Source organism: Eptatretus burgeri, chromosome 13 (assembly GCF_056783735.1).
Source record: "Eptatretus burgeri isolate ZD-2024b chromosome 13, Ebu_testis_v1, whole genome shotgun sequence".
In the NCBI taxonomy this organism is placed as follows: domain Eukaryota; kingdom Metazoa; phylum Chordata; class Myxini; order Myxiniformes; family Myxinidae; genus Eptatretus; species Eptatretus burgeri.
In genome coordinates, this window is record NC_140973.1 from 7555228 (window position 1) to 7570851 (window position 15624).

The window sequence follows — 15624 nt, forward strand, 5'->3', positions numbered from 1 at the left end:
CAATATTCGTGCGTCTGCCTCTTCATGATCTGACTTGAGGGGAACCAGTTCTTCGCAGTGCCCTCTGATGACTAGCACAGACTTCTGCGGGTTCTTGAAACCACCACCGATGACTAGGTGTTGACGATCAAGCAGAGTGTCTACTCCCATGTGGCACCATGTGTCTGCCAAGAAGGCACACAAGTTGACTTTGTTTTCTACATTTCCAATGTATTTGATCCACTGCTTTGGAATAGGAGTGGCTGGCCCTTGGAGTGTCACTTCTAAGGCTGCAGATGTTCCTCGTTTCTATCGCTCCCCAGCTTTGATTGAGAGGCTGGAGTACTGGTCGAAGACAACATCAACCCGCTGACAACCATTCCGACGTAGAGGGGCAGTAACCAGGATGTAATACTTGAATACCATTTCGCCGAAGTTTGCAGCACCAGCGGACTTTGTCATCTGTACCAGCGCCATTGCATCGACGATGTGGGCCATCGACATCTGGCTGGTTGTGACTTGTGGCAGTTTTGGATGGACATCTACCTTCTTCTCCAACTCAGCAATGAGTACGCTCTTGTTGGTCTTCCTCAAGCTGCCATCATAATGGGCCAGGGATAATGGCACTGTTGATAACTCGTAGCTGAGGAGTTCTCTCAGATTGATGTCCCTTGACTTTCCTGTGATCAGAAGGCGGCCAAAGAGTTCATGGTCAGCACTAAGAGTGATAACTTTCTCATCAGTTAGCTTCACTGTTTTCTTCTTGCTTAGTGTGGCAAATGTTTTGATCTTCAAGTTTGGCAAGGAATCCCAAAATGTCACTTCATTGGTATTCAGTCTCTGTTCAACAAATGTTGTCATTTGAGCTGTGCCGATCTGGTCGGAGTTAACCATGCGTGTAGCAGCATCTGGGGGCATCCTGATACCTGTGGCAATGTTAATCAGTGACGAAATTCCATCATCAACGTTGTCTAGGGAGAAGGGATCGGTCATAAGCTCTGACGTGATTACGGTCAGCAGCTTCTGAACATCACTTTCATCTCTCTCCACCCTCTTGTGGTTGTACAGTTGAATGAATATCGACATTTCTGTACATATTCTGAAAGAGAATTATAATACGAAGCCAATGATACCTCAATATTGAATATTGGTTGTCTCGACAAAGATATTCACGTTTACGTTACCCCTCCCCTAAATGTTGCTTGCCCACAGTGACCCTCTTGGTAAGTACCCTTGGTATGTATAATGGCCTGTAGAATTTTAATACCACAATTTGAAACCACAAACTACCTGGACATGTTCTAGGGGGTCTATTCTACCACTCTGTCAAGTCAAACCTTTTCTGTAGGGAGTGTTGAACGATTTCATTTTTTTCAGGTCATTGCTCATGTAATACTACATGCATGCATGCATGTAGACAGAGCTTGTAAGGCAGAACAGTTTTAGCAACAGAGCAGCCCAGAGGAAGTTGACACCGTTGAAGTCAACGTTCACCATTGGAGTAGCGATAAGGCGGATCTGCGAACGGCCTATAGCTGGAGACTGCAAATATGGCAGAAGCTGCTGAAATAGAGAACTCCCAGAGCATTCCTCAAGTGCAGTATTTCCAGTGCATTTGATGGCACAGAACATGCCACCTTCTGGGAGGAGAGGCCCTCAAGCAGAAACTCTGAGGAACCACCTACTTTATGCCAACTATGACAAACTCGGAACAATCTGCGATGAAGACCGATGACAAGGAGTCAATTGACTTTTGATTTGGAAGCACACCCTTTTTTGCATATATAAACAGCCCTTTCAGTGCTACACGATTTAAAGAAATAATGTATGAAAGAAGAATAAATAAATAAACACCGACCAGTAAACATGCTTATTTCAGTCTTTCACGTCTCTCTCCCGACGTACTTTCATTGCACTGTGAGTCATATACTGTATATAGTTGATGGATAGACACGTTTCATCGCACAAGGTTTCTTACACCTGTTTCAAGACAGTAGAAATATGGAAATTAAGCAAGAACTCGTCTTTTTTAACTTTTGGTCGAGATTTTCTGATACAATGGACATCTGAAATGCAACCTCTGTACAGTACATCAGTTATGTAAAGGAAGTCAAAATTGCCAATTTCTATTTTGGGGGTGGTGGAAGGGGGAGTGTGAATAATTTATACACAGGTGTGCCTCTTGTACATGGGGATTTACGGTACCATCTGTTTGCCAATGTGCATCTACAAATACACTTAGTTAAATAATGCCCTTCAAAACAGCATTAGACTGGACTTGATGATCAAGGAAGACAGACAAACACAAGCTAAACTACAAGGGTACTCGGTGGAGTGCATACCTCCGCCACGCAATTCCTGATCCACGAGAACATATCGGGACAATACATTTTTGAAATATCATGCTATATGTCGTTTTTGGCCCAATCTCTCAATAGTGAAGAATCACTATAAAAGTTAAAAATTCTGATATCCAGATCCAGATCTGGATCCAAGTTTCATCAGAATCCGTCCACAACTTTTGGAGATATTGTGCCATATATTAGTTTAGCCCTATCTCTCAATGGTGAAGAATCACATAAAAAATTAGCGGATCGGATCCAGATTCGGATCTTCACCAAAATTGAATCAATCCTTCTTTGGCACATACCCAACGTGTCCACCAAGTTTCATCTGAATCCGTCCACAACTTTTGGAGATATCAGGCGACATGTCATTTTTCTTCTTCAATTTCTTCAATACTTCAATCAGGTGAATTTCTTCAAAAATACTCTTGCTCACGACAAAAGCCCAGTCTATGTACATTTCTCAAATAAATTGTTGTCCAAGTACAAATGACCACTTTGGCAATGTTGCTAATATTCAGCAGCAAACCTGTGCCACAAAGAGAAACTGATTTTTGGTGAAATCCATAAAGTGAGATCTGCAACAAAAATAACTTCCTGAAATTGCATTCAAACTTAAAATTTCCAAAAACAAAAAAAGCAGATGGGAAGACAATTCTTACAATTTCTGCAATAAAGTTTGTTGAGCCCTGTTAACCCAAGGTATACAAATCCTAAGATTCTCAAGGGAAGGATAAACAATCCCATCATAAGGGAGACGCTGCAAGGCCAAAACATCGAGATCTTCTGTACCTGCTAAAAATCAAAACAAATGTAATAAATGCAAACAGAAGCATCAAGCCATCCATCGTGCCACCATACCTTAAGTCCAGGCATGCGCACGTTGCACACGTTGCAAAAAGGCAGCTGTTCGTCAGTTGGCTTGCCAAGGAAGCTCTGGATCTGCTCAGAAGTTGGGCCCTCCGGTGGTTTAGAAAGAGGTGCCTTCTTTGGCACAGTTGGTGTACTAGAGGCTGGCGTCGAGGGTTGTGGTGGAGACTTGCGAGGTGCAACCTGCGGCTGTTGCACTGGGCGTGATGGCGTCTGGCGTGGTTGGAGTGGGCGAGTTGAGACTGGGCGAGGTGGGACTGGGCGAGGTGGGACTGGGCGAGGTGGGACTGTGCGAGGTGGAACTGAGCGAGGTGGCTCTTGTCGTGGTGCCTGCCGTTGAGAGGCTGAGCGAGACAGAGGCTGGCGATATTCAAATTCTCTGCGGGATGATCGCAGATCCAAGTCTCTCATGGGCCGATTGGGCAAAGAAATATCTCGTCGTCTTGCAGATGGGAGATTGCGGCTGGGTGGCAAAACTCCACGACTGCGCCCATGGCCATACTCAACAACAGAACTAGGCAAAGAACTTCGACTAGCAGGAACATCCTGCTTACGCGTGTAAATCTCTGAAAGCAACCTGGGCATGTTTTCTGGTGTCAGATCTTCTGAAGGGTAACGGCTAAGCATCGACAGGTCTTCTGAGGACAACCCAAAGGTGTCCAAGAGCCGGGCTGCATGTGAATCGTCTACAGGACCTCTGCTGCCTGTCTGCCCGTAGTATCCAGATCTGCCACCTGCCCGTTCACTTGAAAGGAATGATGAGGAATAGTTGCTGCGAAAATCCTCATTATTATGAGAGCGAGAGAAAGGCTGACGAGTTACAGTGTGGCCTGATCCAAAACCAGAGCCAGAGCCAGAGCCAGAGCCAGAGCCACTTCCTGCACCATAACCGTACATACGATGCGCCATGCTGTCTGCTGGTCCTTTGAAATTCTGCCAACTACAAGAAAGAAAAATACAAAACATCCATTGTCAAATAAAAGTGCTGATTGTGCCTTTGCAACATACAACACTGACAATGGATCGATGACTGGTCTCATGTCAATGCAGTGGGAGTTGCAATTCCTCCCAAATAGGAATGTACCGGGTCAGCACTTTTGCTGGTTCTGCAAGAACAGAATCAGATGTACTGGGGATGGTGGATAAAAGAAAGCAAAGGACAACATCGAAGATGACACAAAGATCAATTCCTAGTACCTCACCATCTCATACCAACTGTGATCTTCCACAGTAGTAAGAGAAGCAAAGCACCTGTTTCCCAAGATAAAACTTGTAAGCTTAAAGATCTGCTAGAAAAAGTCATGAAATTAATGCAATCTTGGGTCAGGCTGAAGGACGTGGTCAGAAAAGCCCTTTGTCAGACATCCTCTTTGTGAACCCTAAAAGTGCAATGAAAAATGTCTTCAGCAAACAAGACCCAGAACCTCAACAATGCAATCAAAAATCTGTCGACTTGTCACAGCTGTCTTCCAATCATTGCAATGCAGTGCTTTGTAAGATTTTTTTTTCAAATACTTTTGATTGAATCAGCAAATCCACAGCATACATTATATTTAGAAATACATACACACACATATATATATATATATATATATATATATATATATATATATATATATGTATATATCACACACACACACAAAGCTTACATGATCTCAGGGGCTCTCTTTATCTTCTTTTTATCCCTTTCATCCGACTTTCCTTTGTAGTTCGCATGGCATACTGACCATCTAAACTCCAAAGACTCCAGCCCTCATCATCCCAGTACACACTGGGGGCATGGCTCATCTAAGAGTCATCCAAGGTCGAAAAATGGTAATCTTTACGATAATTCACAGACCAGCATTTGTGCATTTGTTCATTTATCACGCTACTCCTCCTATAGTCCTGGTCCAATTACATCCAGACTTGCTGCAGAGGGTCACAGCACCACCCCAATTGATGTATATGGGTGTTTATAACTTTGCCGGTGGTCTTGGGGTGGTGAGGGGAGGGACAAAACTTCTCCAGGTCAATGTGTATCATGTAGCACCGCTTCCAGGTGGGGGAGGGTATTACAAGTCTCCACCATTTACAGAACAGTATTCCTGTCCCCACATTTTCCAGTGTTGTGAAACGTTTTGAATTATAAGCAGTTGGTATGTTTTTGCTTCATGCATGTAACCTGGGCGATTTATTTCTACTATACGGAACTGTCACTTGCCTATACATTTGCTTATGGTATGCATTTGAACTGGAACCAAATGAAGGTATGCATTTGCTTGGAACAAGACCACCCCAAGGGCAGGTACTCTGCATATTTTTTGTTTGTTTGTATACACTGTCGAGTCTCGTATAAGAGCCAACAGAGAACGTACAACAAGGGGAGCAGGAGACAAGAGGGGAGGGAGAGGAAAGGAAAAAAAGTGTGGAAGAGACATGGAGACCTGTGGACGGGAGAGGGATGGGGCGGGGTACACAGGGTAAACAAGATGGACACTACAGGGACTTTCAGGTCCTTCCACGACAGAGACTTTTAGGAAGGAAAGCAGGGAATTTGAAGGAGGTGGATTTGGGATGGATTACCGGTGGTAGAAAAGATCATGGTTTTGGATGGGGGAAGATAAGAGATGGTGGTGAGCAGCTGTTTTTAAGACCTGGAGGGAAGAGTGGGATTGAAGGGAGTGTGAGAGTTTGTTCCAAAGGTGGGAAAAAAAAAAAGAGGAATGAAAGAGTGAAGGTGAGCAGTGATTCTTGATTTTGGTAGTTTTACCAGAAAGGGGTTGCTGGTGGACCTTGAGCACCCTGCAGAAATATGGAGGGGGGCATATTTCAGACAGAGCAGGGGGGCGAGGCCAGAGAGGAGACGGTACAAGACAGAAAGATCAGTGACCTGCCTGCAGTGAGAAAGTGAGAGGCCCAAAGACTCGGCCTCGTCGTGGGAGATACCAATGATCCCAAATACCTTGGTTTCCACAGAGTGAAGCCGAGAAAGGTGAGAAGCAGGAGTACCAACCCAGAAGGGACAGCAGTACTTGATCAAGCTGCAGACGAAAGCTTTGTAATTGTATGTGGTCAGGAGCTCAGGTGTGCCAGGGAAGGACTTTCCACGACGGAGGATGTCGAGCTGGCTTTGAAGGCCATCTTGGAAATGTGGCTTTCCCAGCAAAGATCATGGCAGATCGCAAGACCCAGAAGCTTGAAGGAAAGGACTTCTTCCAGAGGATTGTTGAGAAAGTGGATGAGGGCGGGGGGGTGGGGGGGGGGGTTCCAGATAATCCTTTCGGCGAGACATAATGAGAGTGAGATTTGTCAGGATTGAAAGGCATGTTCCAAGTGTTGGACCAGGTTGTGATTTTATCCAGATCTGCAGAGAGTGAAGATACTGCTGCTTGCCAATCTGAGGGATGACAGGTGGTACGGCAGAGGGTAGAGCCACCAGCAGAGAGAGAGAGAGAGAGAGAGAGAGAGAGAGAGAGAGAGAGAGAGAGAGAGAGAGAGAGAGAGAGAGAGAGAGAGAGAGAGAGAGAGAGAGAGAGAGAGAGAGAGAGAGAGAGAGAGAGAGAGAGAGAGAGAGAGAGAGAGAGAGAGAGAGAGAGAGAGAGAGAGAGAGAGAGAGAGAGAGAGAGAGAGAGAGAGAGAGAGAGAGAGAGAGAGAGAGAGAGAGAGAGAGAGAGAGAGAGAGAGAGAGAGAGAGAGAGAGAGAGAGAGAGAGAGAGAGAGAGAGAGAGAGAGAGAGAGAGAGAGAGAGAGAGAGAGAGAGAGAGAGAGAGAGAGAGAGAGAGAGAGAGAGAGAGAGAGAGAGAGAGAGAGAGAGAGAGAGAGAGAGAGAGAGAGAGAGAGAGAGAGAGAGAGAGAGAGAGAGAGAGAGAGAGAGAGAGAGAGAGAGAGAGAGAGAGAGAGAGAGAGAGAGAGAGAGAGAGAGAGAGAGAGAGAGAGAGAAAGAGGATTTTCCAGAGAGCAAGAGAGATCATTGATGAAAACCAGGAAAAGAACAGGGCCCAGAACACTGCCTTGAGGAACTCCAACCTGGACACGAAGAGTGGATGAGAGAACTCCATTTAGGGCTACACGTTGGCTGCGACTGGAGACGAAGTCTGCGAGCCATGAGTGGAAATGTCCTTGGATACCAGAGGAAGAGAGTTTGGTGAGCAGGGCAGGGTGCCAGACCATATTGAAAGCTAGCGATATGTCTCAGGAGATGGCTTTGATTTCATGTCTGGCAATGAGTACCTCCATCCATTGTTGGGGGAGCAGAAGACGATGTCTTTTTTTTGTTGGGGGAGCAGAAGACGATTTGTCTTCTCACAGCAGAAGCAGCATATCCAGGGTAGAGTGACCTGGTTTGAATCAAAATTGATCATCAGAACTCAAGCCGTTGGAGAAGAGGAAGGATTTAATGTCTGAAGCGACGATTGATTCCATAACCTTGCTGATGATTGGGAGAAAGCTCATTGGACTGAAGCTACAGGGATCTGTTTTTGCACCCTTTTATGTTTGCTGATTTCCAAGCAGATGGCAGATGACCTTGAGCAAATGAGAGGGTGAATAGAACAGCGAGAGGGTGAGCAAGCACAGAGGAGCGGGTTTTTAGGACACGTGGGCTGATGCCATCTAGACTGGTTGCAGAATCTGAGTCGAGGTTTGACAGCAGGCTCTCCACCTTGTCAGGAGAAAAGGACGCAGAGTCCAAGAAAGGAAAGCACCAGGACACAAAACACGCTGCTTGTGCATGATAAAGATTCTTCTTAAAAGACATGAGTCCAGCATGAAAGATACATCTCACATCATGTCGATACACACGGAGGTGTTAAAGACATGAAAATATTTCAGCAGTAATCTTTTGAATTGGTCCTATAAATAAAATAACAGATAAAGATCCTGCCCCCACCTCCCAATAAAAGTTGCATTTATCCTAAGGATGAACTCAAAATAAATTATGGTGGCTACACACTTATTTTTGTATGCAGAGTCGAGACTCGTGTAAGAGCTGGCACACTGAACGGATCAAGACGTAACAGACAAAACAGGGGGCAAAACACACATGCATGGAGAAGGAAACTTCAAGGAGGAAAAACTGGACAATTAGGAGAAGGAATTTGGGTGGAGTTAATGAGTAGAAAAGGTTATGGTTTGGAATTGGGGACAATCTGAGATGGCGGTGAAGAGCTGTCTTGAAGACCTGCACAGAAGAATGAGATAAAAGAGGATGTGGAACTTGAATCCACAAGGAGGGGGGGGGGGAAGAGGAACAAATGAATGGAGGTCAGCAGTGATCCAGGATTTCAGTAGTTTTACCAGAAGAGGGTTGATGGTGGACCATGTGAGGCCTGCAGAAACCTGGGGGGCACAAGGCACGGAAAGAGCAAATGGTGAAAGACCAGAAAGGAGGTGGTAGAACACAGACCACCAAGCTGTCTGTGATGGCGAAGTGAAAAGCCCATAGACTCAGCTTCAACATGGGAGATGCTTATGATCTCGAAGGCCTTGGTTTCCACAGCATCAAGTTTCCACAGCATGAGCAAGAGGCAGGGAAGCAGTACTCCATCAAGCTACGGTTAAAGGCCTTATTGATAGATAAGAGTTCACGTGTGCCAAGGAAGGACTTTGTATGCCGGAAGATGCCCAGTCGGCAGCTGGCTTTGGACACAAACGTTGAAATGTGGTTTGCCCAAGAAAGATCATGGTTGATAGTGAGACCCAGGAGTTTGAATGACTAAACCTCCTCAAAAGGATCGTAAAGAAAGTAGATTGGGGGGGGGGGGGGGGAGGAGAGGAAGGTTGCCATTCCTTTGAGAGAGACGATGAGTGTGAGATTTGTCAAGCTTCAAAGATATATTCCAAGTGTTTGACCAGCTTGCAATTGTTAAGGTCTGAAGTGAGGGAAGTGGCTGCACCTGCCTGTCTGATGGATGAAGGATATTATGACAGAAGATAGAGTCATCAACAAACAAATAAACCAATGTCACCCGCAGGGTGACGCGCATCTTGCCAAAAGGTGACCACGTGTGACTTCTTTAAGGTCACACTGAGGTGAACAGAGCTGCTATCCACCAGGAGCGACTCCTTGAGGAATATCTGCCTACGAGAGATTCCGATGAGAATCGTTCTACAGAGTAACCATGAAAAATATGCGTTTGCCTCATAACGTCACCAAATTACGTCATAATGTCTCAAGCTTGACATTTCAAGAAAGCACTCAGAGGTGTTCAATTTGAGGTACCACACGATATGGTTCCTAAAAATTGAAAATTTGACCTTGGGGTCAAATGTTTGACCTTAGGCGCTAACCATTAAGGTCAAGGCCAATCGCCACCAAAAATTAATCAGCTGAGCGCCAGACCATGAGCTATATTCCCATGAAGTTTGAAGACGATCTGATCAAAATTACTCAAAAAAATAAGGGTTTCGTCGACTCCCCTGATTTGCGACAGTGACCTTGACCTTCAACATTTTATGCGCAGAAAGGGACCTCTATAGGCCTCTGATATGCGAAGTTACAAAAATTTCCAATGATGACTGTGCTCTGCAGAATTTTTTTATACGTGATTACAGACAAACAAACAAACAAACAATAAAAACATAGAAGCTGACGAACATATCTTGCAAAAACTTTGTTTTGGCAAGATAATGAAAAGGGTTTTCGAGAAAGTCAGAGAGATCATTGATGAAGTTCAGGAATAGGATTGAGCCCAGAACACTGCCTTGGGCACTCCAGCCTTGACAGGAAGAGGAGATGAAGGTATTCCGTTGAGACCCACGTGTTGGATTGAAGTCAAGGAAGTCAGTAAGCCATGTATGAAGTTGGCCTTGGATGCCAAAGGCAAACTGTTTGGAGAGCAAAGCAGGGTGCCAGGCTGTATCACAAGCATGAGATATGTCCAGAGAGACGGCCCAGATCTCATGTCTGACATTGAGGGCCTCAAACCACTGTTGGGAGAGTAGAAGCAGCATGTATAAGGTGGAGTCTGAAACCAAATTGGTGATCTGAGATGGGGTTGTTGGAGAAAAGGAAGGATTTCATATAAACTGCAATGATGGATTGCATGACCTTATTGATGATTGGAAGCAAGCTGATCGGTCTGCAGTTTGAGGGGATCAGTTTTTGCACCTCTTTTATGTAGTGCCAGTGATGTTGGCAGATGCTACCTCATATTATATGCAGTCCTTCAAAGCAAATGCTGGACCAGCTGTCCCATTGTAGCTTGCAAGAAAGAAAGAAAGAAAGAAAGAAAGAAAGAAAGAAAGAAAGAAAGACAAATAAAACAAACTTTTGAAAAGAGGTCGTCTTTTTTTTTAATATCTAATTTAGGTTGATATCCAAGCAGAATGCTCAGCCAAAAGGACCATCAGGAGTTGCATATATGGGGTCAGTAAAGGAAGAGGAGGAAATAAATTGTGATGTGAAAAAGTACGGGTGGATGAAACACATGAAGCAACGGAGGGTGGTTTCGAGGAGACAGGTAAAAAGAGAGAGCCAAAGCTCGGTGGGGGAGTCAAACTTCGACCATTTTGCATCTGTAAACAACAAAACTGGCTCCAACAACACAATCCAGTCAAAGTGAACAGGTGATGGTGCTGATCAATCTGGTGAGCACAACCGGTGCAGGTGGAATCAATTTAAAAATAAATTATAACAACTGAATCCAACAACATATTCCAAGCAATACCCAAATGGGCATGAACAGCATTTTACAAATCGAATAGTATCTTTTTTCACCCGTAATATGCACAGCAACCGACATTTCGAGCTTGCTAATAAAATTAAAAGAAGCAAAATGCAAATGGCAGATGTTTTCACAGCTTGCAGGGGTAAACAAATGAGACGTTGCACCCCAGAGGGTGACACTGTCCCCCCCAGACAATCGAGTCAGCATGATGAGCCCAGACGTGTTTAAAATCGATTACACCTGGATTATCGTCATAGACAGACAGACAGACAGAGACACAGACACCAGGCTCCTTTGGAATTGGAATCGCGCTTCGTTTTCAATGCACAACAACATGGAGGGTAAATGGGGGGAGGTGTAAAGTACAGTCGAATACAAGTCATCTTGAAACCCTCTTGGAGGCTCAAACCACTGTACATGGGGACCTATTCACCTCTGACGTCATCAGGACCAACTTGCTAACCTCACAGCAGGAAAGAAAAAAATAAAAAAAAATAAAAAATATATAAAAAGCGGCACATCATCTTACAGGAGACTTCCTTCCAATCATCAACTTATAGAATGGGGGAACCAGGCCACATGTTCATGATAAAACAACCCAGCCGTGTACCTCGTAATATTCATTCACTCTCGAAGTCGAAAACGGATCTCGTTGCATCACAACTGCTGCAACTCTTCACAAAGACTCACGAAATCAAAGGCTCATTCTTATTCTTCTTCTTCTTCTTCGTCGTGTTCCTCTTCTTCTTCTTCTTCTTTAAATAAATAAATAAAACTCAGTGGCGCGCAATCAGCATTCGCTCCAAATAGCAAGACTTCAAAATGGTACATGTTGGTTCTTTGTTTGACCCCTCAGCATTTAAAAGGATGCACATCTCGGCCACACGACATGTTGGCAATAAGAGCGCAGGCTTTGATGGGCCCAACGTCGTCCTGTTGTACTGGATGCTCTTTGTGAAGTCACATATTAATAATTACTATTTTTTTTTATTACCTTCTGATCAATAACACCCATCCGAGTAAATTCACGACAAAACGTGAGGAGAAAGAGAAGCCCAGGGGATGCGTACGTAATAAATGTAAAAGAAGCCAGATGCTTTTGGCGGACATTGGAGCTCGCGCGCGCCTCACGACATCACCGACAGAAAAAAAAAAAAACAAGGGCCCAAAAAAAAATCAAACATAAAAGTCGCAGATTTTGACGACGCGAAGTGCAGTGACCACTTACTCGTGCACAAAGAAACACACGATCGTGTGTGAAAAAGGGGGGGTCAAAAACCACACGAAACACTCACCACGATGCCTGAGAACAAAATGTCGATCACACAAGAAAGAAACGGAAGGGCAATGAAAACGTCATGACGCAGCGCGTGCCGATAAAACGTATGACGTATACACCAGCAACGAGGCCGGAAGGAATGATTAGTGCTTTCGTTTGGCTGGGTGGTAAACGTGGTAAAAATAATAATAATAATAATAATAATAATAATAATAATAATAATAATAATAATAATAATAATAATAATAATAATAATAATAAAAAATAAAAACTAAGGACGAGTCGAAAAATGATCAAATCGACCAAATACATGATGTGGGGAAAATTATTCACCCAGTATCCGAATCTCGTATCTCAAAAACAAACATGGTGGCCTCAGATGGGAATGCCAAACAAGTCACCACTTCTGCCGATTCCCAACACGAGTGCATGCCCCTACGTGCGTGGCCGTATGTGCGTGGCCGTACGTGCAAAAAAAAAAACACCGTGTCCTGTCATTGGTTTGGTAAATAAATGGCCATAACTTGGGAAACACTTGGGAAACAGCTGAAACGGATGAAGAAGAACGATATCAAACCTTGAAAAGGCACAAACTCGGGTCCCCAGCGTCAATTGTGACGTCATATCAAACGAAGAAGAAGAAGCATTGTGACGTCATTTGTGACGTCATCGCACCGTGTCCTGTCATTAGTTTGGTAAATAAATGGCCATAACTTGGGAACCACTTGTCCGATTAACATCAAACCTTCAAAAAGGCACATCCACAGGTCCCCAGCAATATACCTGACAAGTTTCAATTAGATCGGACCAGTGGTCGTCGAGAAACAGCGGTCACAGACAGACAGACACACAGAGATTGCTGGAATTATAGATAGACTAGTGTGGGCCCGTAGGTACGTGCCCGTAGGTGCGTAGCAGTATGTGCAGCTTCGTTCCTTCGCTTTCGTAAACGACGACTGGATTGGGGCATTTTTTCAATTAGATCGGACCAACCGTATCATAAATGGCCATAACTTGGGAAACACCTGGGAAACACATTCAGATCCCCAGCGTCAATTGTAACGTCATATCAAACGAAGAAGAAGAAGAATTGTGACGCCCCTCTCTCTCTTACCCCCTCCTTCTCTCCCCCCTAGTCTCGCCCCTCCTCTCTCCCCCTCCTCTCTCCCCCTCCTCTCTCCCCTCTCTCTCACCCCCACTCTCACCCCCCCCTCTCACACCCCCTCTCTCTCGCCCCCCTCTTTCCCCCTCTCTCCCGCCCTCCTCTCTCCCCCCTCCTCTCTCCCCCCTCTCTCCTCTCTCCCCCCTCCTCTCTCGCTCCTCCACTCTCGCCTCTATGTAAATGTATTCACAAATGTCTACCAAATGTCTACCTTTCCAACACTGAAAAAAGCAATAAAATGGCGTAACTTCGGAACCGCTTGTCCAATGAATATCAAACCTTGAAAAGGCACATCCGCCCCCCCCCCCTCGTTACAAAATAACAGTAAGATACAAAAAATAATAGTCAAGAAAATTCAAACCTTGGGATTAATTAATATTTGAACATTTAATTCAAACCTTGGGGAAGAACAGCTTTCAAACCTTGGGAAACACTTGGGAAACAAAGAATAAATGGCAAGCAGCAGCTTCTTCGCTCACTGCAGATCTGGATAAAATCACAAACTGGTCCAACACGTGGAACATGTCTTTCAATCCAGACAAATCTCACACTCTCACTATGTCTCTTCGAAAGGACCGTTTACAAAACCCCCCCATCCACTTTCTCAACAATCCTCTGGAAGAAGTCTTTTCTTTCAAGCTTCTGGGTCTCACTATCTGCCATGACCTTTCCTGGGAAAGTCACATTTCCAACCTTGCCTCAAAAGCCAGTCGCCGACTGGGAATCCTCCGTCGTGCAAAGTCCTTCCTCGGCCCTCTTGAGCTCCTGACCACTTACAAAGCTTTTGTCCGTAGCCTGATGGAGTACTGCTCTCCCCTCTGGGCTGGTGCTCCTGCCTCCCACCTTTCTCGACTTCACGCTGTCGAAACCAGGGCTTTTAAGATCATTGGCATCTCCCGCAATGAAGCTGAGTCTTTGGGCCTCTCACTCAATCACCGCAGGTTGGTCGGTGGTCTTTCTGTCTTCTACCGACTCCTCTCCAGCCTTGCCCCCCTGCTCTCTCTGCGATTTGTCCCAACCACATTTCCACAGGGCGCTCAAGGTCCGCCAACAACCCCCTTCTGGTAAAACTACCAAAATCACGAATCACTGCTCATCTTCACTCTTTCATTCCTCTTTTTCCCGCCTTTGGAATAAACTTCCTCACTCTATTCTTTCCCATTCTTCCCTTCAGGCTTTCAAAACAGCTGTTCACCACCACCTCTTATCTTCCCCATCCAAATCCTCGATCTTTTCTACCCCGATAATCCACCCAAGCCCACTTCCTTCAATTCTCCTGTTTTCCTTCCTGAAAGTCCCTTTAATGTCCATCTTCCCCTCGCCATGTTCCCCGTCCCATCCCCATCCCTCTCCCTTCCACAGTTCACCTGTGTCTGTTCCCCAATGTTTTGTCCCTTCCACTCCCGCCCCTCTTGTCTCATGCCTCCTTGCTGTGAGTTGTGTGTTAGCTCTCATACGAGCCTCGACCAAGGTATACAAAAAAAAAAAAAAAAAAAAAAAAAAAAAAAAAAAAAAAAAAAAAAAAAAAAAAAAAAAAAAATAAATAAATAAATAAACATTAATTGTGACGTCATTCGTGATGTCATAGCACCGTGTCCTGTCATTGGTTGACAGATGCTATTAGTCATTATTGGTTGACAGACAATATATAGGTCGTTATTGGTTGACAGACATTGGTCATTGTATCACGTTATTCTTTATTACTGCCAATTATTGTGCTATTATTATTACTATTAATATGCTGTTATTATTATTATTCTGAGATATCTTTGGGAAAAAATGTAGCCTGGTGTTGGCGCACTGGTGAGGGCAGCGGCTTGGGATCCAAAAGGTCCTGAGTTCAAGCCCCGTTGGGCCACTGAATTCATACACCAGGGGGTTGACTCAGCCTGTCACCCTTCCGAGGTCGGCGAAATGAGTACCAGTGTACTGGGCCGGTGTATACCCCGGTTAAAATAGGTATACCATATCCCTGTGTCGTAAGAGGCGACCAGGGTTGCGTCAGGAAGGGCATCCGGCATAAAACATGTGCCAAATCACTATGCGGATCATACGGATGATCCGCTGTGGCGACCCCTCACGGGAGCAGCCGAAAGAAGAAGTATCTTTGGGAAAAAATGGTATGATAAGGTGGAACGACACTTCAGCTGCGATATATACACCTTTCCAACCATGAAAAAAGCAATGCAATGGCCGTAACTTTGGAACCGCTCGTCCAATTGATATCAAACCTTGACACGGCACATCCGTGGGTCCCCGGCAATATTCCTGGCAAGTTTCAATTAGATCGGACCAGTGGTCGTCGAGAAACAGCGGTCACAGACAGACAGACACACAGAG

General features: G+C 44.9%; 1 protein-coding gene across 3 annotated transcripts in view; it reads right to left on the bottom strand.

Annotated features, from left to right (window-relative positions):
* The window catches only part of LOC147013772 (uncharacterized), a 103697-nt gene extending 91434 nt beyond the window's left edge, over positions 1-12263 (bottom strand). For 2 of the 3 annotated variants that reach the window (XM_085850981.1, XM_085850980.1), the window contains exons 1-2: positions 11454-11574; positions 3186-4134 (exon numbers count right to left, since the gene is read on the bottom strand). In XM_085850981.1, the coding sequence (XP_085707107.1) occupies positions 3186-4134; positions 11454-11467 (963 nt within the window). In that variant the 5' untranslated portion in view covers positions 11468-11574. Of the gene's footprint in view, positions 1-3185; positions 4135-11453; positions 11575-12138 lie in introns of those variants that run through there. The other variant, XM_085850982.1, reaches the window with a different exon arrangement.
* Positions 12264-15624: the final 3361 nt, after the last annotated feature.